This window comes from Penicillium diatomitis (genome assembly GCF_028827545.1).
Source record: "Penicillium diatomitis strain IBT 30728 chromosome Unknown utg000010l_segment0_segment0, whole genome shotgun sequence".
Lineage (NCBI taxonomy): Eukaryota > Fungi > Ascomycota > Eurotiomycetes > Eurotiales > Aspergillaceae > Penicillium > Penicillium diatomitis.
In genome coordinates, this window is record NW_026623182.1 from 1,132,884 (window position 1) to 1,160,345 (window position 27,462).

Below are 27,462 nucleotides of genomic sequence, written 5' to 3' on the forward strand. Positions count from 1 at the left end.
ATAAAGATTCGTCCGCAGCTATGCGTATTGAACAGGCTTTTTCGTTCTCCCGAAAACACTGTAATTGTGCCCTCATTCCAGCTTCTCGACTGAACCTCATCGTTCCTATTGGAAGCAAGCAAGACAGGACTGAGCAAGAGAGCTGCAAGATTCGAAATAGATGTATAAGGATCAGCCTACTCTCTGGCAGTAACTCCAGAGGTGTAGGGATGTTGTATTCATCGAGGAGTCTCATCGTTCCAAAAGTTTGATACTCTGAGGCGAAAGGATTACATGGTAACTTAATGAGAACCGGTCAGCATTACAGAACTCAATTTCGCACTTCAGCTAATCTCATACTGCAGATGATAATGTCAGTTAAAAATAATGATACAGCTGAAGCCTTGGAGATCCTCAAGTCCAAAAAGCAAGACCATGCTGCGAAGCACAATAATGCTGAATTGTATTCATCTAGATGTAAAGAGTGGCCAGCCTCCAGATTAAGGATAGATGGTGTCGTTGGGGTTTTTTTGGGGGGTGTATAAAAAGATCAAAGCAGACAGAAACGCTTGCTATGGCCAAAATGATGAAGGAGTGTCCGCCATAGACAGCAATCAGCAATTCAGATCCTCATCCAGCTTCAAGCTAGGAGATCTCCACAAGTGGACATCTCAATGCTGTCACCGTCAACTCATTGAATTGACTGGGTGTGTTCTCAGCACCATTGCGCAGGAGAGAGCATCGCAGATACTGTCGGCCATAAAGTTAGTACATCATCAAGTAGGACTCTTTCGCGGAAAAAGAAAAAGAAAATCCTCACCTCTACTCCTCATCCTCCATGGAGGCGATGGCCTCCTCAAGGGCAGCAGCGGAGCGCTTGACCTCCTCAACGGCATCGGCGGTACGCTTGACCTTCTGGCAGCCCTGACCGGGGTGGGCACACCACTTCTGAAGGGCGGCAGGGTGAGCCTCGGCCATGGCCTCGGCGAGGGCCTCAGCAGAGCGCTTGACCTCGAAGGTGACGTCGGCAGTGCGCTTCATCATGTAGCAGCCCTGACCGGGGTGGCCACACCACTTCTGCATGGTACGACCAGGAGCAGGGACGGGCTCAGGCTCAGCAGAGCGCTTGGCACAGCCCTGGCCGGGGTGACCACACCACTTTTGCATGGTACGGCCGGCCTCAGGAACAGGCGCGGCCTCAGCGACGGCAACGGGGGCAGGCTCAGCGACGGCAACAGGAGCTGGCTCAGCAGAGCGCTTGACGCAACCCTGACCGGGGTGGCCGCACCACTTCTGCATGGTACGACCAGGAGCGGCCGAGACAGCAGTGGCTGCCATGAGGGCGAGGGCAATGGAGACGAACTTCATTTTGAGAAGCGGTTTGCGAGGGGAAGGTTGGGGAATTGAAGAGTGGAAAGTGAATGAAGATGTTTGGTTTGGGCTGGAGGCTGGAGGCCGGAGATTGACAGTGAAGACGAAGATCGATCGATGATGGTCGTGATGAAGAGCAGATTGATCGAGGGAAGAAGAGCATTTAAATACTCATTCACGGTCATCCCAGGACGATGTTGTCCCTTGTCAAAGTTGAGGCTACTCTTGGTTGCCGTCGAGAACTCTGTAGGCTGGGGGCACTCTATTCAAACCCTAATCGGGAAATCCTGGCCAGGATAGCCTGTGTCCCCGGCGGACTTCGAGGTCGTCTCCGCAATGGATAGTCTTTGTCATTGAGTCAGGCAGATACGAGGCGATGGTAATGTTGGCTGAGTCTACCATCTAGACTGTCTTCGATGGTCCTCGATGTGCGCTTCAAGTGGGCATCAAACAAGGCTTGCTGTGTGTGTAGTTGATCTTGAGGCGGCGTATAGATCACCAAGGAACCAATCGGACCAGAGAGCCCGGCGATCCTCGAGGTTAAGTATTCCTTGTTTGCAGGGTCCATGGTGCTTCCACATGGTGTGAGGCTACTGTTTATTTCCTAAAAGATGGTTGAATAGGAAACGCCACCAACTCAATTGTGGGGCAAGCGCGGGACCGATTTCCCAAAAGGGTGTTCAATAGGGGACTGGTGGCTGTGGAGCGCTGGAGATGGGGATGGAGCCCGCGCATGTGTTTGTCTCGTGACTCGCTCCATAGTCATATTGATTTGGTACCATTTTGCTGTCGGCTAGCATGACTACAGGGGAGATAATTGCTGCAGCCAAATCTTCAGGAGTCAGTACTTGGAAGTACCTGCAACGCACGAGCAGGTGGAGGCCACATGCATATGGCTATGGCCAGACTAAGATGTTTCGGTGCTATCGGGTTCGCTGTTCAGGATGACTAGATTGGTATGTCTGCGATAAGATCGGACCGCAGACAGCGGCAGGACTTGATATGTACGCCGTACGGTAATGTGTCGGAAGGTCAACTGGTTTGCGGATGTACACTTGTACAACTACAGTAATTGTAGTCTGTACATAATTCGGGGCTATTGGCATTTGGCATTGGGCTCATCGGATGGTGCTTAGTCAAATCAAGTACATGCTCCGAACGACGTTCATGATCGTGCTTCCACCCATTTGGAAACCGTGTCACTTGAAACTTCCAGCACAACGCTAGGTGACGGTAAATTGGGCGTTGAAAATGGTTACTTCTGACGCCACTTTGAGCGTCCATCCCGTCCATTTACGAAGAATCTTAGTCACCATAATACACGTGATCCAACACGACCCACTTTTAGTATATACATTAAGCAGTATACACTGCTCGATGGCCTGCATCAAAAGAGAGAGAAGTGACTTACTGCTCTCTGGGTCCTTCTGAACTCCAGTCTTTACAGTTTTGTTCTCGTCATTGAGTTCTTCTTCTGCGGCGTCAATACTTGCCCATGATCTTCAGCCGAACATATTATTTCCTGAGGCATGTCTATTTTGAACTATCCTGCTTCAAAGAAGAAGCAAATCCGCAGCCCCGAGTATTATCGACGGCGTCGCCAGCAACCGGAGAAAGGTATTGTCCTCTATGCAATAGTCACTACAGGTACTGGCAAACCATATTCACATTAGATTCAAGAAGTAACTTTATAATGAGCAATGATGAAGCTGGAAAGGGATGTGCTAGATGGACTCCCCCTCTGTATGAGCTACATTTTCCAGCCTGTGGTATCCCCGTTCCAATTTTTGTTGCGCCATTCATTTGAAGAGGGTTTCGCGAGGCCATAGCGCGCAAGGGCCTCAAGACTGATCTTGATGTATCTCCGGTCTTTAGGTTCGTCATTGATGCCGTAGAAGTAACCGATGAAGTAACTGAAGAGACCGGAAAATGTAGGTCCACTTATTTGACATAATTCGCAACATGTAATAACATACAGGGTGCCTGTTTAACTGTACCAGACTAGCTTAAGTAGACTGGGCGTATAAGGTCCATATCCTTTCTCGAGCGCCTGACTAAACTTTACCGTTAGCATGATCGGGAAACGGGAGGATCGACATACGGAAGAGCCTTCATAAAGGCCATACAGACATGTTCCCTCTCAACAGCGGACAAAGTCCAGTAGGGATCATTCCCAAACTTGTCACCGAGGCGTAGACCTGGGACCATTTCCCACGCCAGCCAGGTCGCAAACCCATTTGGGACCAGCCCTGACTTATCTTGAGTGCTGACCTTGTATCCTAGGAGCTTTGGTACATTGCTGAAATCCTGCTGAGTAAACTTCTGGTAGGAAGTTAACTCTAGGGGTGCGTATGTTGTGGCCTGGCGGGATCTGGTCTTTGGATCTTGTATCTCAGTGTCCTTAAAAGGAACCTGAAGATAAACTCGCATAAAGGCTCTCCTGTAGGGCTTCTTTGGGTCGCAACAGAGGAGTTTAGCTGTAGCGTAAGAGTAGTGGCCATGGCGACGACGAATTTCTTCACTAGCCTGGAAGTTACGCTCATTGAGCTTCTCGAGGATCTTCTACTGCGAAGGGACAGGTTGATCGAGGGTGATGATTGTGCCAGGGTCTGTTCCTTGGGGGAACCAGCCCGAGGATGGGGACGACATTGCTGTAAGAAGGTTGAAGAGAAAGTTGAAGAAAGAGAATGTTGCGGTAGGAATAGTCCTGAGTTAGAGACGGCGAATGAATAAAGAGGTGAAAGGAAGAAACAGAAGGTGGCAGGAGAAGTAGGTATTATTTCCTAGACTAGGTTGCTGTAGGTGGGGAACTGCTGGCTGAAAGTCTAATTTGCACCTCATTCATGGTGTCGGAATTTAGGTTGTGGATCCCAAAGCTTAAGCTTCGATTTATGCCTTGTTGCCTTGTTTTGTAGTTAGTCAGCTTCGTGATTGATGCCTCAGACCGAAATCCCGCAGTTTTCTTAGGTGCCTCGGGCACCCATGCAGGTGCTCCCCCTTCTGTTCTTGCTTTTGTTTCTGCTTCCTTTGGGATAGCTTCATGATCAGCTTTTTCCTTCGGTTTCCGCTTTCCCCGTACTACACAGTAGTTTTCTAGATCGCTGCTTTGGCTTCTCCAGCTTCCTCCCTCTCCTGGGATCTCCTCGATCCCGTCAAGCTTGCCCCCATAAATTGCCACTTCTAGTGGCTTCATAACAATTCAAACCTTTTTGTGATTCCATTGGTTGAGGCATATATCCACTCCTTCGTTGTTTCCGACACATTAAGAGTGTTTGTTATGTTTGTACTTCTCCCTTCAGTCACGCAAGCCACGGCTGAAGCAGTCCAGCACAACACACCGAGATACAAGAAACGCAACTATTAGCCACGGCAGTTACGTTCATCACCTTACTGATGCCCTAGCTGGCCAACCGGTACGCTTCGACCTGTCTGCTTTTCTAAAGCGGGAGGCTCGGTATGCTCGAAGTAGTCTGACAAAGCAGACAGGTCGAAGCGTACCAGAGGAGAAAGCACAAAGCAACAGAAAAGCCGAGCTCCTATTGTGTCCCTTGGCCCTGGCAGTGTGCCTCAGGCGCTATCAATAGGTACTCTTATCGAGCAAGGATAAAACAGAAGAAACCCAGCCGTGGTATTCGAACGGATCATTATATAACAGCACGCTCTTGATGTTGTGTACGGACCAGGGACTGTTTTAATAGTCAACAACACAGTCTTCTTTTTATCCTCTGCTTCCTCTATCCAGGAAAAGGTGAGCAAAATCAAGCGTTCACTGCCCACTCTCAGGCCTAAAGCTCAGTGTGTAACAGCAGACGGAGTCTCGAAGACATCAACGACAACTATTGACCAAAGCTGTCACTAATTATGACAAAAGATTTTGACGTGACGTATCGACGATTCCCTCGCAAATGCATTGATCATGAGAACGAGGAGACTATAAGTCGGTTGCTGGCAATGGTGCTTAGGCTGTGACTAAGGCGCATATTGAGTTCAGTGATGAATCGATCGAATGCTTGAGTGCGCCGAGCTGCTTAACGGTCTCGTATTGGGGAAATGTATTGCTACGGATGTGAGCAGAGATCAAATACACGGGTTTCAGGTGCGTATGTAAATGGATATTTTTTTGCATCTCTTTGCTCCCATTCTACAAAGGTGAACATTATTTTCCACGCCGTCGAGCTCTGACTGAGGATCACTTCATTCAGACTGGTCTCAATAAGAGACGATTGATTGATCAATATTGCATATTTGCTTGATGAACGAGTCTAGCCTCTCGAGAGAATCTCTCTGTCCACCTCTGCGTCCGTATACCCGAACTCGTATCAAAATCCGAATTTGCTAGGGCCAAGAGCCCGACATGGAAAAAGCTCTAACAAACGGACACCTGCTGGCCCGTGGTATTCCCTACCGCGCTGTGAAGGATTACAGGAGAATACTCTAGCCCCCATGCACGACCGACATCGACCTTTCGAAGGAATATTGTTTGGCTGTACGTTGTCATGAACCCATACTTGAGACGCATGTCAAACATGTATTCAGCAATTTGGCCTATATATGTGTGAGCACGAGAATCAAACATGGTGGCTTAAGTCTGACCTAGTTGGTGCCGAAAGAGTCTCCCATCGAGACCAGCCTCAAAGTTCCAAAGTGCATTGTCAAGGTCATGCTCATCTATCCAGTGGGTCTTGCCTTCTCCCACGATCTTGGCTACGTCCGAACTAGTCTCCATGACAAAATCGGGTTGTCGCAAGTAGCCACGATACGGCGGCAAGGCACCCCGGGAGTCTCCTAGCACAAGGTCCAGCTGCTGGGCACGAAAAGCGGCGCCCAAAACGAGTCCTGCTCGCCCTTCTAGCCTGCCTTGCACTCCTCGAGAAGATGAGCTTTGAAATGCTGATAGATGTGATCAAGAGGTGATGCGCTATGTGATCAAGAAGTGAGTGTTCAGTGGTCCTCGCATTTACGTGAGAATGACGTCTCTCTTTCGCTACAATTAGGGCTTTCTCAAAAAATATTCACCGAGTCTGTGGCTCTCTCAACACAAATTAACCAGATCATAGGCAAATACCTCAACTGCGCTTGATTCCTAAGTGGACATATTATCTTGTAAAGCTAATATTGTATCTCCGCTTTTAGTGACTAAAAGCTCTACCTTGCAGTTCTTGCTAGAGCGGCTACTTTGCTGGCACGCCTAGAATACCTGGTTGGTTTAAACTATTATAAGACCTCTACTGGAGGCGCAATTGAGAAGCAATTTCAGCATCTAACTATAGCCCATTTAGCGGCCAGTTTCTCTTGTTAGGTTAGGAGGATAGTCATAGTTGAGCTCTTTAGAAGTGAACTTCGCGAGTCTATGGAGGATAGATAGATAGATTCACATTTGACTATCCTAGAGGCTAGGTATGCTAATAAGATGGTACTCTCTTATTTTAATCAGCCTTCTAGTGCCTTAGACATTGTCCCATATAGTATTCATGCAAGTAAACCAAGTACTACCAGGACGGCTTTGCCAGTATGGACGCCCAAAAGCAGGCCTGCAACATCTCGAGCGTACGTATGCGAGACATAGCTAATCAACCCGGCAGCGGGATATCGCCATCCCAAGGCGGCCACGCATCCAGTGACCAGCTTCGAAGCTGGTGAACTCCCGAGCCAGAGAGACCGGTCAGAGGAGTGGCCAGGCCTCCAGTACAAGCTTTGCTCCTGGAGATCCGCGCGCTAGAGAGACTGGACATAAAGGTGACTTGTCTGGGCCTGAGGACTGAACTTTTGAATGGGGTCTTTTCGATAAGAGCTGTCAGAAATAAATCACACCTATTCCTCTCTGAACATTGGCTAGCAATACAAAGACTGCACTCGATGGAGTCTTCCGGTCTCCCCAAGACTGTAGATCTTGGAGAGGACCAGTAGTTATAACAAGACGAGTATTTTCATACGACTCATCTACCTCATAGATGAATGCCAAAACAGAATAAAGTATATGATAGTCGGTCCCAAAGTGGTCACGACGCGTCTTGGCAGTCGCCGATCTCGACCGTCTCCATTCTCGACTTCCACCTTCTTGCAAAGGGTTCACTCTCAGCTCACCTCTAGAGAAGAGGAGGGGCCAGGGGTCAATGAATATTCCCATGCACTAAGAACTGAGCATTCCCTCCCAAGTGACGGTGACGTTCGTCCAATCGACCGTCCTCAATGCCATCTCCAACATCCTAGCGCAGCTCATCGACCAGCACAAGAACACCGTACCGTCAATCGACGATATCGTGCTCGAGGATTTCCCAGTCTCCAATACCAACTATCGCCGGGTTTTCCTCGGTGATAACAAACAGCTAAGCACTCGCCCGCTTGCGCAGAGCTTGCTGATCTCATATGATTTGGAAGATTTTCACAGTGTCGCCGAATTCGACGATACATTTGACAAGCCAGCGCGTTTGATCGGTCTGCCAAAAGCTGTTTTGTACATGTCTTGCGAGGACCGCGACGACTTCACAGTGTTTGTCATTCAAACTAGCATTAAGAGAGTAAGTGGAAGAGTACGTGGGGACGAGGTATTTTCACATTCTTAGGCAAGATTCAAAGAATCGAGTCAATCGACGTTAGGAAAGTAGGGCGCGTTATTACAGCTTCGGGACTACGTCATCTGCTGACCTAGGTTCCTAGGAGTGTGGAGGCTGCAGCGCGGTTATGTATATTTGTCTACAGCGTCAAGGTCGAGTTCTAATATACTATGGTGACCCGTGAGTCGAGAGTGCCCGACTGCAGTGGGTACCGCAACGACCGTGACAATGGGCTCGCTGGCGACGCTACCGCAAATGCCAATGCCAAGCTGGTACACAAGCCAGAAACTGCCCCAAAAGGGTTACGCCGTTACGGTATGCATACCGCAGATGCCGAGCCCATCCGCCAGCAATCTCCCTCCCGCCCGTGCTTTTTTCTCCCGTTTTTTCCAGCCGTTACCCATTCGGTCTCTACCTCGCGTTCCTTTCCACCGCCCAAAACCTCCACCCCCCCCCCTCTTCTTCCCCGAATTTTTCGGTCTCCAGCCTCTCGTCTGTCCCCGGTTCCCGATACTTCCTCAACCCCCTCTCGTCCTTCTCCCTCCTCCTCACCGTGTCAAAGAATTCCGTCAACATGCTCGCTCGCACGGCCCAGCCTGCCCGGGTACGCAATCCCCCAGCTGCATCTCCCCGTGCCTCGTGGGCGCATGTTCCTTGGCTAACCGAATTCAGACTCTGCTTCGCAGCGCCTCCGTGGCTTCCTCCTTCCCTCGCTCCATCCCCGCGAGAAGTATGTCTCAATTGACCCCCTGTCAAGCATGGAAGCGGTGTCTTGGTTGCTTTCTGAGACTCGCTTGAGCATAACATGGATTGAGATCGCTGACTCGGACTTTCTTTGGCGCATCTAGCTTTCGCGACCGTTCAGTCCGACATCTTCAAGCCCACCAAGTATGGCGGCAAGTACACGGTCACTCTGATTCCCGGTATGCTCTCTGTCGCCAATCCTCCTCGATCGGCCCATTTATCCGGCGTCTCCTCTTTCGTGCCGACGATGCCGAGCGAATCGAATTGGAACTAATCTGGCCTTTCAGGTGACGGTATCGGTGCTGAGGTGGCTGAGTCGGTCAAGACCATCTTCAAGGCCGACAACGTTCCCATTGAGTGGGAGCAGGTCGACGTGAGCGGTGTCGACACTGGCAACAAGCACTCCGAGGAGCTCTTCCGCGAGTCCCTGGCCTCCCTCAAGCGCAACAAGCTCGGTCTCAAGGGTATCCTCCACACCCCCATTGAGCGCTCCGGCCACCAGTCGTTCAACGTCGCTCTCCGTCAGGAGCTCGACATCTACGCCTCCATCTCTCTGATCAAGAACATCCCCGGCTACGAGACCCGCCACAAGAATGTCGATCTCTGCATCATCCGTGAGAACACCGAGGGTGAGTACTCCGGTCTCGAGCACCAGTCCGTCCAGGGTGTCGTCGAGTCTCTCAAGATCATCACCCGCGCCAAGTCCGAGCGTATCGCCAAGTTCGCCTTCAGCTTCGCTCTCGCCAACAACCGCAAGAAGATCACCTGTATCCACAAGGCCAACATCATGAAGCTTGCCGACGGTCTCTTCCGCAGCACCTTCCACAAGGTCGCTGAGGACTACCCTACCCTCGAGGTCAATGACATGATTGTCGACAACGCCTCCATGCAGGCTGTTTCCCGCCCCCAGCAGTTCGACGTCATGGTCATGCCCAACTTGTACGGTGGTATCCTCTCCAACATTGCCGCTGCTCTCGTCGGTGGCCCCGGTGTCGTTCCCGGCTGCAACATGGGTCGTGACGTCGCCGTCTTCGAGCCCGGCTGCCGTCACGTCGGTCTCGACATCAAGGGCAAGGACCAGGCCAACCCCAGCGCCCTGATCCTGTCCGGCTCCATGCTGCTGCGCCACCTCGGTCTCGATGACCACGCCAACCGCATTTCCAAGGCTGTCTACGATGTTATTGGCGAGGGGTAAGTGCTTCTTCCATCTGACTTCTTTCCTGTAACTCTTCTTTGAGTTTTACTGACCCTTAGCCACAGTAAGACTCGCACTCGCGACATGGGTGGTCAGGCTACCACCCACGAGTTCACTCGTGCTGTCCTGGACAAGATGGAGTCTTCTCTGTAAATTTGAACCTCATCATCTGTTCTATACCTGACCGCTACGACTGGGGGCTTTTATTCTTCATCACTCCGCCTGTGCAATAAACTGCAACAGCATCTGGGATGATGAGAAGAGTTCTCAATTATGTATTATCTTTCTTTCTATTTAGCTCACGATGTTCCCCCGCCCTTGGCAAGTTATCTCAATAGACATTTGTTGAATCCCTTGACTTTGTCGTTTCTTACTTCCGAAGTTCTAGTGTATGAGGCGATATCACGGCCAGGCAACGATGCATCACTCAATCGAGGGAAATTACCGAGACTCTCACTTCGAATGAGCAGATGCTCGCTTTTCCCAATACTACGGGGACTCAAACGTACTACTATGAATTGAACTGCTCCTGTCAGTCCCACTGCAGTATGCAGAGCATGTTGAAAGAAAGCACATCTTTTGAATTGGCGCCTTATAATGCATACTGCGCGGGGTTCTCGGGACTATGCAAGAAGAAAGAGCAACCCGCGCCGACCAATTCCGCCAAAGCATCATTTCCAACGCCTGACTCCTCCCGAAAGAACACGATTCAAATTGATCAGGCCTTCTCCCACCTCACAGTCACTGCGGCATCTGAATCCCCGCGCAGTTAGGCATGGCCGCCCGCCGGCTCGTGCCCTCGAAGAAGCCGTACTGCGACTCGACCGGTGCTGAACCGACTTCCCACCACTGACTCAACTGGCGGTTGTACACCGAATCAGTCGACTTGGCATACGGCTCACCGGTCGAGGGCTCCGTCGGCATGCCATCGGCGGAATGGGTCATGTTCGGAGACCTATATCCAATGGCCATGTACGGCTCCACCGCAGACACCGAGTCCTCGTCCATTGAGTCTTCCATCGCAGTGTCTGGAGATCCGCTCTGAGCCAGTCCGTGCTCAGCGTAGACCTGCCATGTCTGCAGCAGGCGTTGCTGCTGCGCGAGATCAGCATTCTGGATGAGCTCGCATTGAGCCGCGGACAAGGTGGACGGATCGATGCCATGCGCAAGGAGGAGGCCGCGTAACCGCTGGGTTTTTGCTTGCGATGGACTGCTGGCGGGTGCGGTGGGCTGCGCGACGTGGGCTGAGTGGTGGTAGTGCTGGGTGATGCTGTAGGTGATCTGAGGCTGCGGGACTGGCTCAGGCTCCGGGCTGATCATTTGGTTCACCTGAAGCTGGTGCTGAGTCTGAGGTTGGGCAGGCGTATAGGTGGTTTGTTGGTTCATGGACATCTGGCGATCGAAGAGAGAGGAAAGTTCATCTTGCATCTTGGTATTGCTTTCCTGGACAGACAGACCGCACTATAATTGACAGGAACATCCCGAAGTTAGTCGGAACGCATTATGCGTATGGCCAACCTCGATGGAAACCCAGGATATACAAGAAACAATGTGAGTCAAAGTGAGCGCAGTACACGGTGTTTCTTTACCTGAACACAGTGAGGATTCTCGATGAAAGCGGCCAACGAGAGCGAAATGTCCGAGACATGGCCGCAGAGGGAGCACTGGTGAAGGATTGATGATGACATCTTGTGCTTGTTCTTGGGATTTTTTAGATATTCACGGTCCAGACAAGAGAGTAATAGGTCTTTATAATCCAGGCAACAATTGTACAACCCCTGAGAGAGAGAATATTGTCCACAACTTTCGCAAAAGCAGAAGGAGGGGACCAGCTCGTCGATAGTATGCGGGGAGCGGGGAGTAGGAGTGGATTTGGGATCGGGTTTCTGAGAGCAGATCGGCAAGACCGCGATTCGAAGTGGAAGAAAGCAATGAGCTCCGGCAAAGCAACACTTTGTATTATAGAATGCTTCAAGAAGAGAGAAAGAAGAGTAAAAAGCAGTGTATTCAGTGCAAGAGTAAATGGAGAGAGACAGGGCGGATCGAGAACAGAATGTTTAATCATTTGCCTTCCCCCCCCCCTTCTCTCACCAAAAGTGGTGCACCTGACCCCGCGATGCCCAAACAAGAAATTTTAGAGATCAGTTGGGCCGCACCGCAGGTGTTTTGGACTCATTCTTATGACTTTACTACCTATGTGGTAGAGGTGCGGGACTGCGAATCTTTTCTGGACTATTATATTGGTGGACTGTATGCGATCCAGGGGGTTAGCATATTGAAGTCCTATCTTAATCATTTTCTATTCCATCTTCCTTATTATTCTACAGCACTTTCTTGTTTTGGTTCTCATCAGATAGCCTACAAGTGTCGGAGTATAAACTTTTGAATGACACTAAACCATCAGAAATTTTCAAATCTCTCGTTGATTTCCATGCACGCTCAGTCTTGTCTCGAAAAGACTTATAGACGATCTCGACGGAATTCCCATGGATAAAGAGAACGGATTCTGAGCTCCAGTTTCCAGTCACATGCAAGCGAACAGAGTTGTCTATTTATCGAAGAGGAACCATGTAAGTAGTAAACATTTGGAAGTGGTACAAAGTGCTTCAATATAGAAAAATGAGCCCGTCTCTGATACGTCATGCGCAAAGATGGACATTCCACTACCTGAATGAGATGGAAGTATCCATATATTCATACTCGATCGGGTCATAAGCTTGGCCCATGGGAACAGGTAGGTATCACCTGGGCTGCAGTCGCTGGACGCCGCAGGCTGTAGATCAAGATCATGTACATCAGTCAGTGCTCTATAAGATGGACTTTCTATATTTACGGTCAAATCGAGTGGAAATGATCGACTAATTCTCTACTGAAACGCCCAGCACGAGGGTTGAAGCTACCATTGAGTATTTGCTCCGAGGCAAGTGGGATACTCTCTGCAGCAATGATACGGTGCCGAGGACCTTACTGCTAAGCAGAGTGCATCAAAGAATGATTCTGAAAATTATCCAGTATTCTGGAGTTCCCTACCTTGAATCAATTAGTAGTGGGAATTACTATCTATTTCAGATCAACTTAAAAGAAATGACACTCATTAAACTTGATAGTAGTAGAGTACCTAGTAGTACCTTGACTACTTTCGCCTCTCACTGATTTTGTCACTCCAGTCCGCCCATGTTGATGTAGATCATGTGACCCAGGCAACTGCCCCCGTGACGCAGCTTCAGCTCCGATGAGGAAGCTCTCCCTCCATCGCGTCCACAGTTACCCGCTTCGGCTTGTCTCCCCATCAACTTCTCTTCCCCCAATCTGCTAGCAGCCTGTCCTTGAGAGGAGCTCCCAAACAGGATCAAAATCACATATCATCATGGTATCATTCCCCGAGAGACATTGAACATTGTCATCCTTTCCCCCCAACGAACAATCAACCAGCAAGCTAATCTCATAAGCGAACGGACAGACATCAATCGGAACGGGTTACGATCTTTCCAACTCGGTCTTTTCACCAGATGGCCGTAACTTCCAGGTACCGATCCCTTGACCCCGAGAGCAACATATACATTTGGGGACCTGAAATCTTTCCCAAGCTCTCTGAAGACGTGTGGGTCTGACATTGATCATCTTGTCTCGCCATATAGGTCGAATATGCTGTAAAGGCGGTTGAGAATGGCAGCACAGCGATTGGTATTCGATGCAAGGACGGTGTCGTCTTGGCTGTGGAGAAGATCATCAGCAGCAAGCTCCTCAAGCCCGGGGCGAACAAGAGAATCGCAACTGTTGATCGTCACGTCGGCATTGTAAGCGAAACGTCCCGTCAATCTCCTTCACTTTCCCACCATGGTGCTTCCTCCAAAAGCTTAGGCTGCACCGAGCTTCTTGATGAGAAGTCACCCTGGCCTCAATCCACCAATGTCGATTGGATGTAAGGAAAACATCCCGATACTAATTGCTGGTCCTTTCTTCTACGTTCTAGGTATCGGCGGGTTTGATCCCCGATGGTCGTCACTTTGTCTCCCGTGCCCGCGACGAAGCCTCCTCGTGGAGAAGCACGTACAAGGGTCCCATTCCCACGTCCGCACTTGCGAACCGTCTCGGTGGCTACGCGCAAGCATACACCTTGTACTCCAGTGTACGGCCATTTGGCGTGACATCCATTATTGCCGGGTGGGATAGTGAGGCCGAGTTGCCGGTCGATGGCCAGGTGGGCTCGGGCCCCAAATCAGGAGCCGGCGGCAAGGTTCAGGACGCAAAGGCTGGCGGGCCTGGTCTGTACATGGTCGAACCCAGTGGATTGTACTGGGTATGTTTGATTTGGACCCCAGCAACGAATCCGCTGAAGTGTTTGTTTTTTCTGGATGAGTTTCGGTGACTAACTCCGACGGCTTCCTACAGGGATACTATGGCGCTGCGACCGGCAAGGGACGACAAGCGGCCAAGGCCGAATTGGAGAAGTTGGATCTCAGTTCGGGGAAGATGTCGTTGATGGAGGGTGTCAAGGAGGCGGCTCGTATCATCTACGTGGCCCATGAGGACAGCAAGGACAAGGACTTTGAATTGGAAATGTCATGGATTAGCTCCATGGACGGCCCAACCAAGGGCCGTCATGAGGAGGTGCCCAGGGAGATTCTCGAGGAAGCCGAGAAAGCCGCACGACGGGCGTTAGACGATGATGAGGAGGAAGAAGCAGATAAGCCTTCCGGAGAGCAGATGGAGGAGTAAACCTTCTGTGTGTTGAGCGGTGATACTCTTGCGCAATAGATACAAATTACAGATCCTACCTACCTCTTGCACCCCCCCCCCCCCCCCCATGTTCCACGATATTTCCAATATTGTGGATGTTCTGGAACTGTTCGACCGAGTAGGCCTTGTCATTTACTGCCGTCTGAGTGTGGGACACAAGAGTAAATTCAGAGTACCAGGAAGCTCGGTGAGCTCTTCTTTCCTCAATAAGGCCACCACCTTGGAGATGCGCACTATCAATTCACCCGACGTCCCATCATTCCTCTTGTCTCCAACCCCAGAACACTGAGAGAGTCCTCTTTAGAAACGAAAAAAAAAAAAAACCAGAAAGATTCTACAGAATCTTCCCCTCAGACCAATCCCGACGCTTCACACCCAACTCCACCGCCGCACTCCCCCAATCCTCACCGTGATTATGCATACCCCCATTCCCCAACCCAGCTCTCTCCAACCCCTGCTCCTCCGTCAACACCGTCAACAGACCAAAGATCACAGGAACCCCCGAATCCAACTGCACCCGCATCAGCCCATGGCTGACCGCATCGGCAATGTACTCAAAGTGCATGGTGGCACCCTTGATCAGGACGCCGATGGCGATGATCGCGTCAAAGGGCTTCTTGGGAGTCGTCGCGGGGCTGGTGGCGGTCTTGCTGAGATCGGAGGTCGAGCCGGAGAGAAGGTCTGTGGCGCTGGGGCCTTCGCCGGTCTGACTGGCTTGCACTTGGGAGGCGGCGTAGAGGCTGGGAGAGGGAAAGAGACAGAGTGATAGCGTGCATCGGTTAGTCCTCCATTGGTCTCGTTGGAAATCAAAGTCTTTGCTGAAGGAGGAGGGGAGTCGGGAGCTGGAAAATGCCTCTCGATTGCTATCTTCCTTCTCCCACGCTTCCATTCCCCCCTGGACTTGCTCGAGATAGGAGAGGGATCTGTCTGTGGACTCACCGTTGCACACCAATTGGCAACTCGTAGCTGCCCGGAACAGTCTGGACGGTGATATTCTCCTCCTTGACACCAGCAGCGAACAAGCTCTTCTTGGCGCCGGCTACCAAGCTCTCGATGATCTTGGTGTTCCAACGAGCGTGCACAATAGCAATGCGCAGATCAGAGCCTATCCATCAATTAGTCGGTCGCTCATTGATCGGAGGGCCAAGGTTTGGGTCAGACCAGCTTTTCCTGAGCTGGAATTCCGAGAGCGCCGCGCCGTGCCTGGCGAGTGTTTGACACACGTGAGGGTGTAGACTCACCGTCGAAGGTCTCTGGCGCACCGGGTCCCTTGATGCTGGTCATGGTGGATGGAGTGAAAGTATTTGGCAAGGGCTTAGACGAGAGTGAGAGATGCGTAAAGCTCAGGATTGGCGGGGGGTGTCTGGTGAAGTTTACGGTCATGAAACTCTACGCAAACATCAAAGGGATGGGGTCCCGCATTCGAGCCGAGGCGGGGCAGGGCGGAGTGCTCAGTCAATGAATGGCCAGACACGGGAATAAGAGCATCTGAAGCCTTCCAACGATGAGCGGAACGAGCGGTGCAGAACGTACACAGTACAAACTCCCCACATGTACTGTGTCTTTGGGACTGCGTCGGCTTCATTATCCTTACTGAACAGTGAAGATCGAAACGGCCAACCAAGTGATGAAGAGTAATGAAATCCTAGATTGTGGCCAGGGAGGTAGACCATAAAAAAAGTATGTAGACTATAGTATGCAAAACAAGCCTTATCAAAACATGGCCAATAACACCAAGCGACGAACAAAAAACGAGATCATTGCAGTCGTCTAATTGAATCCCTCCCAGGGAATCACTCACTCCCTCCCAACGCTTTTTATGATGCGTGTCCGTTTACTCCACCGTGACGGACTTGGCCAAGTTACGGGGGAAGTCGACGTTCAGACCCTCACCGACAGCCAACCAGTAGGAGATCAACTGCAGAGGGATGACGTTCAGAAGACCCTGGAGGCAGTCCACGGTCTTGGGGACAACAATCTTCTCCGTCTGGGCCGAGGAGAACTCGGGATCGTCCTCGTTGCAGATGACAATGGGGCGACCACCACGGGCGATGACTACCAAACAAAGACTTGTCAGCTGGGGTGAACGAAACAAGAAGACAGAATGGGAAAACGATAGCGAGCCACTTACCCTGTTGGTAGGCGTTCAGGGACTTGGTGAATAGGTTGTCACGGGTAAGGATCATGATGATGGGCAGGTTCTCGTCAACCAGGGCCAAGACACCGTGCTTTAATTCACCAGACATGACAGCCTCGCAGTGAAGGTATGAGATCTCCTTGATCTTAAGGGCACCTGCAAAGCAACCGACGTATTAGTATCACAATGCGAGTGGAATGGCTGGGGCCGACACGAGAAACAACTGACCCTCGAGAGCGGTGGGGTATTGAGCACCACGGCCCAACAGGAGCAGACTCTTCTGGTCCTTGAAGAACTTGGCGCACATCTCCTTGATGGGCTCGTTCAGCTTGAGGATTTCGCGGAACTGATCCGAGACCTTGCCGAGACCCTCGATGATCTCCTCGCGGCGCTTCTGCTTTGAGGCGCGGTCCTCGCTCAGGGAGAGCGCAAACATGACCATGGCGACGAATTGAGAGGTGTAAGCCTTGGTGGAGGCGACACCGATTTCGGGACCAGCGTTGATGTGGACACCGCAGTGGGTCAGGAGCGAGATGGAGGAACCGACGACGTTGACGACACCGACGGTCAGGGCGCCACGCTCCAGGCAGTAGCGGAGAGCCATCAGGGAGTCCGCGGTCTCACCCGACTGGGAGACGAACACGCAAGTGTCGTCACGGAAAACGGGAGCCTGACGATCCAAGAAGTCGGAGGCCAGCTCCACGGCAATAGGAATCTCAGTCAGCTCCTCAAACACACCACGCACAGCCATGCAGGAGTGGTAGCTGGTACCACAGGCAATGAAGATCAGACGACGGCAGCGGCGAATGGTGGAGATGTATTGGCGCAGGCCACCCAGGGTGACCATCTGGTTGGCGACGTCCAAACGACCACGCATGGTGTTGACGACGGACTCGGGTTGCTCGAAGATTTCCTTCTGCATGAAGTGGTCGAACTTGCCCTTCATGATCTCCTGGAGCTCCAGCTCAATGGTCTGGATGGCACGCACGTTGGAGGTGCCGTCATCCTTGGTGAGTCTGTGAATGTTGAGCTGTCCATCGTGGATGTGGGCAATGTCGTCGTCTTCCAAGTACAGAACCTTCTTGGTGTGCTCGACGATGGCGGAGGGATCGGAGGACAGGAAGAATTCCGCGGGCTGGGGGATGCCGTCATCGGAGAGGAAAGCACGAGACTGAGAGCGGTGCAGCAGGGACTTGTCGGGAGGGGCGAGGAGGCTGGCCGCCGACTTCTTGAGGGCGACATTCTGGGAGGCCTGCTCGGCGGGAAGAGGACCATCCTCGGAGAATTCGACATCGACAAAGTCGACCTTCATCTTCTTGGTGGTGCGCACACCGACGACCAAGGGAGAACCCTTGCGAGCCGCAATGACCTCATGGGGGTAGTGGACGGACTTGAGGAGTAGACCGAAAGCGCCCTCCAGCTCCTTGATGACCGCCTTGGCCAGGACAGTGAACTCGATATCGGGGTGCTGGTCGTACAAGTACTTGGCCAGCTTGGCAATGCACTCGGTATCGGTCTCGGTCTCGAAGCGGAAGCCCTTGGTCTCCAACAGCGCCTTCAATTCTTTGTAGTTGGTGATGATTCCATTGTGGACGACAGAGAACTCCCAGGAGGGGTCAGATCTGGTAAGGACATACCGCAGCAACCAGGTCAGAGATACTGGAATGGACTCAACCGATTCTACGGGAGTGCAGGGTGATGCATGACTTACCGGTGGGGGTGACAGTTCTGGCGGGAAGGGGTGCCGTGGGTGGCCCAACGGGTGTGAGAGATACCGGCATGAGACTCAAAGGTCTTGGTCATGTCGGGCTGGGTCTCGGCAATGAGTTCGCGCAGCTTGGCGACTTTGCCAACTTCCTTGAACGCCTGGACTTCGTTCTTCTTGTCGCCATCGACGGCCATACCAGCTGAGTCGTAACCACGGTACTCCAATCTTGACAGGCCTAAAAAGTCATTGTTCCCGGATCAGCACCAACCGTGTCTGTCAACAATCTGGGCCCAGAGCAGGTTGGGGACTCACCATTGAGGAGTGTGTCAATAATGAACTGGCGGTCACGCTCGACCAGGTAGTTGATGTAACCGAAGATTCCACTGGGATTGCCAGTCAGTATAGGCACCACGCCGTTGCAGGCTCACCGAGCGCTAGAGAGCATGAAGGAGGGGTTGGTTCTGGGGGGGGGGGGGGGGGGGGAGGGTTGGATTTCAGCCACCACGTACCACATGTTGACGGGGTAACAAAAGAGAGGCGGGGATGAGAAAGCGATTGAAGGTCAATGGAGGCCGAAAGATGGACGCTGATGAAATTGGTGGTGGGAGTTTGCTTCAAGAGAGATAGGAAAGGAGAAGGGTCAATGGTCAGAAAGCGAGAGAGAAGGAGCAAGGAGGAGCAAGGAGGAGAAGTCACAGAAATGCAGGAAGTAGCGAGCGATGTCTGGAAATCGTATTTATAGAGGGGAAAGGGCACAGCTGCAGGGAAGGGAGGGGCGGTGGTGAATCAGCTCCGATCTCAAAATAAGAAAAGACGAACCAAAATAAAAATAAATGCGAAACAACCCCACCGCAAGGTCCTTTTCAGGACTAGTCTCCCATCCTAGTCCCATCCATTCTACACTCGACAATTCGGACAGTTAGCAGAAGTACGAAGGTAGTTAAGGTAGTCCATTACCACTGTCGCCCACGCAGCACTGAGGCTTGCGGATGACTGTTGCAAGCCACACCCCGACGACTTTTATCAAGTCTCATAATGTTGACAATATGAGCTTCACTCTGCTGTGGGCTATTTCTTGGCACAAGAAACGAGTTCGGAAGCTCTCTCGACTCGAAAGTATTACCAAATACACCATCAACGAACTGCCAGTAGTACCTAGTATTCCCTCTTCACGATTGAGTATCTTGTAAGAGTGTAATCGTCGTGTACTTGTGTACCACCTGTCGCCGTTGACGAGACTTGCTCTTTGTGTACACCTCAGCCTGCGGGTACTTTTCTGCAGCCCGATTCCACCGGTTCCAGTAGCGTTCCAGTCCACTCCCACATGCACTCCACCGCCTATTTAATCTCTCTCTCAAGTCGCTTCTTCTTGCTCGGATGTGCATTACTGCATTGTCCACCACCACCATACAGGAGCTCCGATGGTCAGAGCTCTTATCCCAGCCGACGGTCCGACAGGTCATACTCGGCCAGTTTGACATGGTGAGAGTGGATCAGTGAGTTCAGCGCCGATGTGGTGATGATGATCCTATCGCACTTTCCCAAGGACTTGCACTTTTCTCTTCTCTTTTTTTTTTGGTGCAAATAGTAGCCTATCCAGCACTTTGACATGTTTAGGTCGGTTAAAGATCACCATCAATGGGCGAGTCATGGACCCTCACCCAGCATCTCCCAGGCCATTCAGCCAAGCTCTGGGGATCTCCCTGAGTACTATACTACCAGTCTACACTCTACAGTACTATCTACATTCTAGTCTTCTGCAGTAAGGACTGCACATCAGACCCAATGGACCCAAATGAATCGCACCCAAGATCGGCTCCAAGGTCATGTGCATCGGCTATGTCGTTTCCGAATTGTCAACGGCCAAGGTGGTCCCATGGTTGACATCCGGGCTAGTGTGTGTGAGGGTCGTTGTTGTTGTTTTCCTTTCTTGTCCACCCTTTCTCCTCCTTTTTCCAGTTCGAATCCACTTCCACAGGCGGCTGTATTTTGGTTTTCTGGGCCCACGCATCGTTGCCGTCACCGATCATGTCTCAGCTCGGCTTCTTCGTCCATGGCTGAGCTCGCTGGAGATTCAACGGAGAGGGGCGACCTGGTCCAGGGCCAGGCCAATTGGGTTGACGAGCAGTCCATGGCGCTCTCCACCCAGGCCTGTCTTGGCCACGCTGGATTTAAAAATAAAAATATTCCATCGCGGCATGGTTGAGTTCCTGTCTGCCCGGTCTCTCTGGCAGTCCTGTCCTGGCAGTCGGCCTGATCGGCTCCTCGCCCTGTGAGACCAAGGAGTCGTGGACATCCCAGAAGTCGACAACCAAATCCGATACACAGCCATTAGCCACCGGCATTGGAAGAGACTACCTGCAGGGCACCACAGAACACTAGGTCATGGTGTAGTCTGTGCTATCCCCACTCTACTTCCCGTCTCCAGAACAACTGCGCCGCCCGTGTCGTCATCACCACATTGCGACTCGACTGTTGGGGATAGTACTGATGCTGGATTACTACATCTGGCCCAGTCAGAGTTCAATTGCCAATACACCACTTGGCACCTACGTATCTACCGAATGAACAAGTAAACAATCGACAGGTTCCAGCACTTGTCACCACGGTACCCAGCATTGGTGTCATACAACAGCTCGTTCAAATTGACTTTGGATGATCGCCTGCTTGTCTGCAAGGACGATTGATGATTCTCCATCAGACTCGAGCATTGGCCGCTTAAACCTACCTAGTAGCACGCTTGGTGGTATGTCTTCCCTGGATGACCGACCACAGCAGACCATCTGTCAAAGTCAAGACTCCAACGTGCATGCGTGGATTGCAAAAGGGATCCTGTTCTTCCAATCAAGGAGCCAACAAGAATGGAACAATCATTCATGATCCCATACTCATGAGATTCAAAGCGAGACCTCCACCTTCGCGCATACCCGGACCTGCCCCTGCGGCGAACGGAAGCACCACACGGACTGTCAGTCTGTCAATGGCCCCGGTCCAGTGAGCGAGGAAATTTGCGCCCATCTGGGGGTCTCTAAATTCTTTAATGTCGCGGATATCGTACCTGTCCAGTGGCGTTATCACCTTCTGGGAAGCTAGTGGCGATGCACTAAGAAAGCCTATTCCTTGTTTATCGCACTGGTGATCCCTGCAGGGAGGCTATGGGAGGTGGAGTGGACGGGAGTCAATAGACATCCTGCACCAACTGCTAGTCTGAACTTGTTCCTTAATCATATCAGAACGCCTTGTGGTACTCCAAAATTCTTCAGGCCCCTCGTCTTTCGCAAAACCTGCCGAACCACAATAGCTTCCTTAGGTCACCCGGGGACTTGGTAGAGAAGTACATGGGCTTATCATTATCAATGAGGATGAGGATGAAAGCCCACGACAGTGGATGGAGCTGGCGAACGGTGATCCACTTTTCTTGCCCGGACAATCTTTCCTTGACAACATGTTGATTTAAAACCGGGGATCAGACTCTATTCTATTTTAGTCCTATCTGTCTTGCTGTACCCCGACTGCCGTAGTCGTGACCTCACTGCCGACGGCTCGAGCCTTATCAGTACGAGGTTTAAGCTGCGGCGTTGGTACTGGGCGTCCTTCTCATTTTAACAAGACCTATAACTTAGACTTGACTACCATGTAATGAACCTAGTGGTTCTTCTCCGTCTCTCAACCACGTGAGGCGGGAGTCGGTGTGGCTGCTACACAGCCACATCTCTGGTGGCCTGTGGGACCCCTTGTCTGGACAGGCGGACTGTGACATTCTGGCCCTCTAGTAGTAGTTATCGAATATCTACTACCTAATGAGTCTATGACAATGCCTCGTTGTACCGTCGCACTTCACGTATACTGGTAAAGACAGAATCCCGGAAGAAGCATGGAAGATAAGCACAATTTCCGATCTACCTACGAATTGGAACTTCGCTCGCCAGCGAATCGTTCAAAATGATTGTCAAGCAGATCCTATTCTTGAGGCGTCGTGGTTCCAGGCTGAATCTCCAAACTCCGCATCAGACATCTAGTTACCTGGGCTCGTATAGGCATTAAAAGCCAGTACCTCAATCATACGGCACGATGAGTCAGACATATCGTATCTACAGTCGAATTACCTGGGGTGCCCCCAGAGCTTCAAGAGAAGGAGTCCCAAATAGGCAACTCGTGTTTTTGGTTCGATGTACTTCTCAATCGAGCCCGCTACTACTTTACTTTGGCCCTTGTTCAGATGTCGTGTTGTGACATCCGCAGAGCTTGCACTTCAGGCAACGATCCCTCAGAAGAATAATTCTACCGAAAAGGGTAGGATATAGTAAGGTATTCAGTTGAAGATGGATAGATTCAAGAGACAGGTTCTCCAAGTTTACCGACATGGTAGTAGAGTGATAAATGCGCCCCAAGTCGAAGATGAGGAAGACACGGTAGCGTTATCATTGCAATAGACTCACGAAATTATAGGACCATAGATTCAGAGACATCTGAGTGGTAAGGTATGAGATTGAATTTGAACCTTCAAATTTGGACTTCTTTCTCGTGAAGTCTCTCAAGATCCATCCATCAGTCTGCTCCGCAGCTGGAACAAAGAAGAGCCGAGCCTCCCCCACCCCCAACTGACCGCCCACCGGTGATCCCGCATACCGCCTACCTCTTTGATGGGCTGGCTTCCCTGCAAAACTCGCTTTCGCGTTGAAATTAATTGACCCTTTCACGGGTTGCTGGGCCAGGTCAATTTTATCGTGCTGCTCCAGTCCCTTTCTGCAAAAACACCATCTCCCTTCCGACGTCTTGCTCATACGGATTCCTCAGTCCCCTTTGAATTCGCCAGGGCATTCTGCGCCCCAAGTCTTTTGCGCTCGCAAAAAAGACCCGTGGTCAAGGATGCTGCCAAGTCGTCGCGAGGCCGTCCCGGGCGTGTAGCCATATCTCACAGCATGTCACGCGCCTCGGCCGGGTTTGCGGATTTCTTCCCCACCGCGCCATCAGTCCTCTCGCAGAAGCGTGGCAAGGTCAGAGATCGCCGAGGCAAGAGTTGCGATGACGAGATCTTGCCTTTCGACTTTCCAACGTCCACCGTGCCCGGCTCAGCCGCGACGGGCGGGGCATCGTTCAATGACGAACCGGCTGAGAAGACAGATATCGCTCAATGCTCATCGGAAGCGCCAACGAAAAGGTCGGATGTTCATGCAGAGCTTAATGGATTCTGTTCACCAGCCATCGCCGACCCTCATGCCCCATCTCAAACCGACACGTTGACCCCCTTCACTAACACAGAATCGTCTTCGCCGCGTAAGGCCGCGGCTTCGCCCAAGGCGGCGGACCAATCTTCAAGCCGTCGAAGCAAGACAGATTCAACAAAACCCTCAGTGACACCTGTTCACACTCCGCCAACCCCTCAATCACAAACGCGCCCGGAAATGGTGATCAAAGGGCGTAAGATCACATATGATCCGGACTTGGACAAACGACCATCCAAAGAGAAGCGTCGCAAGCCCGAATATGCTGAGATTGTCGCAGATCCTCAAAACAAGGCTGCAGATCCTCGATTGGCGATCCCCAATTACACGCGTGGGTCAGGCTGCAAGCAAAAGACAAAATATCGACCGATGCCCTACACCTTGAAACCATGGCCATACGATCGCGCAACAAGCATTGGACCAGGCCCTCCCTCGCAGGTAGTTGTGACCGGCTTTGATCCACTGACACCCGTTGCGTCTATCAGCGTAATCTTTTCTAGCTTTGGCGAGATCGCGGAGATCAACAACCGGACGGATCCGATAACTGGCCGATTTCTAGGAATCTGCTCAATACGATACAAGGACAGCGTCTCATTCCGAGGCACTGGGCCACTTCCAGCGGCCGCCGCAGCGCGGCGTGCTTACATGGAATGCAAAAAAGAGCAGCGCATTGGTACCCGCCGGATCAGAGTTGACCTAGATCGAGATGGCGCAGTTTCGGAGCGCATGGCCTCGCGCGCAATTGAGTCGCAGCGACTCGCCTCCAAGACTGCCCCCCTACCGTACCGATCAGCGAATCCAAGCCGGCTGAAGTCCCATTAAAGAAGAATGAACCACCTCCAACTGCCCCGAAAGGCCCCTCCGGTCGATCTGCGATGCGACCAGGAATGATCATTCCGGAAGGGCCTCGCGCAGGCCTTCGACCACCGACAGTCCCATCTCTGGTCGAGGAAACTCCGATTCTCAGTCAAATTAAACGCGAACCCTACATTTTCATCGCCCATTGCTACGTCCCCGTCCTCAGCACTACTGTCCCCCATCTCAAGAAGCGACTCAAACTATTCGATTACAAAGCTATCCGATGCGATAGAACAGGTTACTACGTAATCTTCCACAACTCCCGAGCTGGTGAGCAGGAAACCGACAGATGCTTCCGACTTTGCCATATGCAACCGCTCTTCACCTACATCATGAACATGGAAAGTCAGCCCTACGGAAACCCCAACTACGTGCGCAGTCCGAGTCCCGAACGTCTACTCGCCGAACAAAAGGAACAGGCTGCCCGCGACCGGGCGAAAAGAGAGGCCGAGCTCGATGTGGAGGAGGAGAAGAAACAACGCGCGCTGGACCTGGACCCGTGTCGGGAGGTGTTGGCGGTCATCATTCGGGATCTTCGAGACAAGCTGCTCGAAGATGTCAAATCTCGCATCGCCGCACCAACCTTGTACGATTACCTTGATCCCAAACGCCATGCAGCTCGCCGGGAACGATTGGGGATCGCTAGCCCTGAAGGCTCAAAACGGCCAACTTTCCGAATTGGTATGAGTAGCTCAGCGGCCACCCCAGATTCTCGATCTGAAGCTTCAAATGTTCGGGAGGATTCGCGATCTGCCAGACTCGATGTCCTTGCTCTGCCGCGTATACGCAAAGCTCACGGGCTGGACCGTTCAGGCGCGGCCTTCGTGGACGAGCGCCGCCGGCAACCTCTTCGGCCGAGGGAAGTGCGCCCTCTGTACCATCGCCTGCAAGAGTTGCACGATGACGACGATTCTGATGAGGACCAAAGGACCCCTCTCACGCGCTACACAGAGGACCGGAGCAGTCGGCCTCCAAGTCGCGCAACGTCCGTTTCCTCGGCGTCAGAGCAGGATGAGGAATACCCCTCTGACATTTTCGACGAAGGCGGAGCTGCGACCGGTGATGATCCATTACTGGAGGATGATGTACTTTCACCCACTTCGCGGAAGAGGAAGCGTATGCCAGGGGAAGATGATTCTCGAAAACGGCAGCGGCAAGATGAAGAGCTCTTTAGCGTCGGTCCCTCAGAAGACACGCTTGAGGATGAACACCCAGAGACTCCGGCTGCTGTTACTGAGGATCTACTGGAGACCAAATCAAAGACCCTTGATGCCCAGGACGAGCTGTCAATTTCGGACAAGCTACTCGAAGATCATTCGTCTCACATTGGCGATAGCAAACCCGTTGTGGCTGATGAAGTCGCAGCTACCGAGCCTCCGGAGACAGAAGTTGAGGGCAAGCCCAAGAGTGAGATCAACTGGGGCGTGTCCAAGCATGAGCCGCGAGCTACCGTGGAAGACGATGATGGCATCATCCTCGACCTAGATGGCTGGCAACAGCTGGTCAAGGATGACGAGGACTTTCAATTCCTCCGTGAAGCTTTGGTCGACCACTCTGCCTCCAAGCTTGGGGATCCAAGCGCCTGGGCCTGGCGCCAGAAGGAGATCAAGGCTCTCAACTCCACAGAACCCAGTGGTCCCACTCGTGATGTGATTAGGATTCCTGGTTACTATGTGCCCAACGTTACTGGCGCGGCCAGAACAGAAGGACGAAAGAGGATCATGGAAGCTGAAAAATCCAAGTACCTCCCCCATCGTATCAAGGTCCAGAAGGCCCGCGAGGAGCGAGAGGCGCTGGCCAAGGCCGATCCGCAGGCTGCCGCTGCAGAGGCCGCGCGAGTGGCGGCCGCCAAGGTTATTTCCAAGTCCTCGTCCCGATCAAATCGGGTCAACAATCGCCGGCTCATTGCCGACATCAACGCTCAGAAACAAGCTTTGCCCACATCCAGTGGTGACGGCGACGTCCTGCGCTTCAACCAGCTTAAGAAGCGGAAGAAGCCTGTGCGATTTGCTCGATCCGCCATTCACAACTGGGGGCTTTACGCCGAAGAAAATATCACTGCCAACGACATGATCATTGAATACGTTGGTGAAAAAGTTCGGCAGCAGGTGGCCGATATGCGCGAACGCCGGTATCTCAAGAGTGGGATTGGTAGCAGTTACCTGTTCCGAATTGATGAGAATACGGTCATTGATGCCACGAAACGTGGCGGTATCGCGCGCTTCATCAACCACAGCTGCACGCCGAATTGCACGGCCAAGATCATCAAGGTCGATGGTAGTAAGCGCATCGTCATTTATGCGCTCCGGGACATCGAAAGAGGTACGTGTGACGCGAGACCAGAGGCTAAGATTCTAGAACTGCGCGAAACGAACCGGGACTTGTGCAATTTGACCTTTGAACTATGAACATTTGAGCTAACTGCCCATCATCTCACAGACGAAGAGCTCACTTATGATTACAAGTTCGAACGTGAATGGGACAGTGACGATCGCATCCCATGTCTCTGTGGTTCCACGGGATGCAAGGGTTTCCTCAACTGAGTGACCTAATCACCAATCGCCTCTGTTTTAACGATTTCATCTATCGCCCCCCCCCCCCCCCCCCCCCAATTCGCCCTGGGTTTTCTAGCTAACATCTGCATGGCGGGCTTTTTATTCAACAAACATCTAATCCTCTTGGATTTTTATTTCTCCCTATTGTTTAACACACTCATATCACCGGACCGGCGTTGGGAAGCTGCTTCGGCGTTCTTTTCTATTTGAAGGCTGGGAGCATTCGAGGGCCTATATGGTTGGGATATCCTGAGTTCAAGGGCGGCATCCTTGATGTACAATATGCAAAAGAGAATTCCACAAGACTTTGCCATAATGAGGCCTGCCTCGAACACTTTATGATTCTGATCTGTGGGACCGCGCTCCGGGATGTACATGATGGCTGTAGACCAACGG

The 27,462-nt window shown here is 51.8% G+C and overlaps 11 protein-coding genes across 11 annotated transcripts; 6 read left to right on the plus strand and 5 right to left on the minus strand.

Annotated features, from left to right (window-relative positions):
* Nucleotides 1-801: 801 nt before the first annotated feature.
* Nucleotides 802-1,347, minus strand: N7539_007403 (mating alpha-pheromone PpgA; the record flags this gene model as incomplete). The annotated part of the gene is made up of 1 exon (XM_056937004.1): nt 802-1,347. One exon carries the CDS (start codon nt 1,345-1,347, stop codon nt 802-804), a length of 546 nt encoding a protein of 181 aa, XP_056787803.1.
* Nucleotides 1,348-3,100: 1,753 nt separating this feature from the next.
* N7539_007404 (uncharacterized protein) lies at nt 3,101-3,999 on the minus strand (the record flags this gene model as incomplete). The annotated part of the gene is made up of 4 exons (XM_056937005.1): nt 3,101-3,263; nt 3,348-3,404; nt 3,452-3,871; nt 3,917-3,999. 4 exons carry the CDS (start codon nt 3,997-3,999, stop codon nt 3,101-3,103), a joined length of 723 nt encoding a protein of 240 aa, XP_056787804.1.
* A 2,862-nt stretch (nt 4,000-6,861) lies between these two features.
* N7539_007405 (uncharacterized protein) lies at nt 6,862-7,069 on the plus strand (the record flags this gene model as incomplete). Its single annotated transcript, XM_056937006.1, is given in 2 exon segments — nt 6,862-6,897; nt 6,917-7,069. The coding sequence occupies 2 exon segments, from the start codon at nt 6,862-6,864 to the stop codon at nt 7,067-7,069; spliced, it is 189 nt and encodes a 62-aa protein (XP_056787805.1).
* A 1,005-nt stretch (nt 7,070-8,074) lies between these two features.
* Nucleotides 8,075-9,996, plus strand: N7539_007406 (isocitrate dehydrogenase (NAD(+)) IDH1; the record flags this gene model as incomplete). The annotated part of the gene is made up of 3 exons (XM_056937007.1): nt 8,075-8,219; nt 8,936-9,839; nt 9,909-9,996. The coding sequence occupies 3 exons, from the start codon at nt 8,075-8,077 to the stop codon at nt 9,994-9,996; spliced, it is 1,137 nt and encodes a 378-aa protein (XP_056787806.1).
* Nucleotides 9,997-10,584: 588 nt separating this feature from the next.
* Nucleotides 10,585-11,531, minus strand: N7539_007407 (uncharacterized protein; the record flags this gene model as incomplete). The annotated part of the gene is made up of 2 exons (XM_056937008.1): nt 10,585-11,304; nt 11,433-11,531. The coding sequence occupies 2 exons, from the start codon at nt 11,529-11,531 to the stop codon at nt 10,585-10,587; spliced, it is 819 nt and encodes a 272-aa protein (XP_056787807.1).
* A 1,772-nt stretch (nt 11,532-13,303) lies between these two features.
* On the plus strand, nt 13,304-14,562 carry N7539_007408 (proteasome core particle subunit alpha 7; the record flags this gene model as incomplete). The annotated part of the gene is made up of 4 exons (XM_056937009.1): nt 13,304-13,369; nt 13,482-13,640; nt 13,817-14,143; nt 14,236-14,562. Coding segments are annotated over 4 exons (879 nt in total), but the record flags the coding sequence as incomplete, so codon positions are not given.
* Nucleotides 14,563-14,917: 355 nt separating this feature from the next.
* N7539_007409 (lumazine synthase RIB4) lies at nt 14,918-15,867 on the minus strand (the record flags this gene model as incomplete). The annotated part of the gene is made up of 3 exons (XM_056937010.1): nt 14,918-15,323; nt 15,523-15,688; nt 15,825-15,867. 3 exons carry the CDS (start codon nt 15,865-15,867, stop codon nt 14,918-14,920), a joined length of 615 nt encoding a protein of 204 aa, XP_056787809.1.
* A 550-nt stretch (nt 15,868-16,417) lies between these two features.
* gfa1 (glutamine--fructose-6-phosphate transaminase (isomerizing) GFA1) lies at nt 16,418-18,942 on the minus strand (the record flags this gene model as incomplete). Its single annotated transcript, XM_056937011.1, has 6 exons — nt 16,418-16,638; nt 16,715-16,876; nt 16,949-18,342; nt 18,432-18,663; nt 18,741-18,811; nt 18,938-18,942. The coding sequence occupies 6 exons, from the start codon at nt 18,940-18,942 to the stop codon at nt 16,418-16,420; spliced, it is 2,085 nt and encodes a 694-aa protein (XP_056787810.1).
* Nucleotides 18,943-20,254: 1,312 nt separating this feature from the next.
* On the plus strand, nt 20,255-20,634 carry N7539_007411 (uncharacterized protein; the record flags this gene model as incomplete). The annotated part of the gene is made up of 2 exons (XM_056937012.1): nt 20,255-20,325; nt 20,388-20,634. The coding sequence occupies 2 exons, from the start codon at nt 20,255-20,257 to the stop codon at nt 20,632-20,634; spliced, it is 318 nt and encodes a 105-aa protein (XP_056787811.1).
* Nucleotides 20,635-23,350: 2,716 nt separating this feature from the next.
* N7539_007412 (Histone-lysine N-methyltransferaseH3 lysine-4 specific) lies at nt 23,351-24,475 on the plus strand (the record flags this gene model as incomplete). The annotated part of the gene is made up of 1 exon (XM_056937013.1): nt 23,351-24,475. The coding sequence occupies one exon, from the start codon at nt 23,351-23,353 to the stop codon at nt 24,473-24,475; it is 1,125 nt and encodes a 374-aa protein (XP_056787812.1).
* Nucleotides 24,476-24,528: 53 nt separating this feature from the next.
* Nucleotides 24,529-27,054, plus strand: N7539_007413 (Histone-lysine N-methyltransferaseH3 lysine-4 specific; the record flags this gene model as incomplete). Its single annotated transcript, XM_056937014.1, has 2 exons — nt 24,529-26,833; nt 26,951-27,054. 2 exons carry the CDS (start codon nt 24,529-24,531, stop codon nt 27,052-27,054), a joined length of 2,409 nt encoding a protein of 802 aa, XP_056787813.1.
* Between the last annotated feature and the right edge of the window lie 408 nt (nt 27,055-27,462).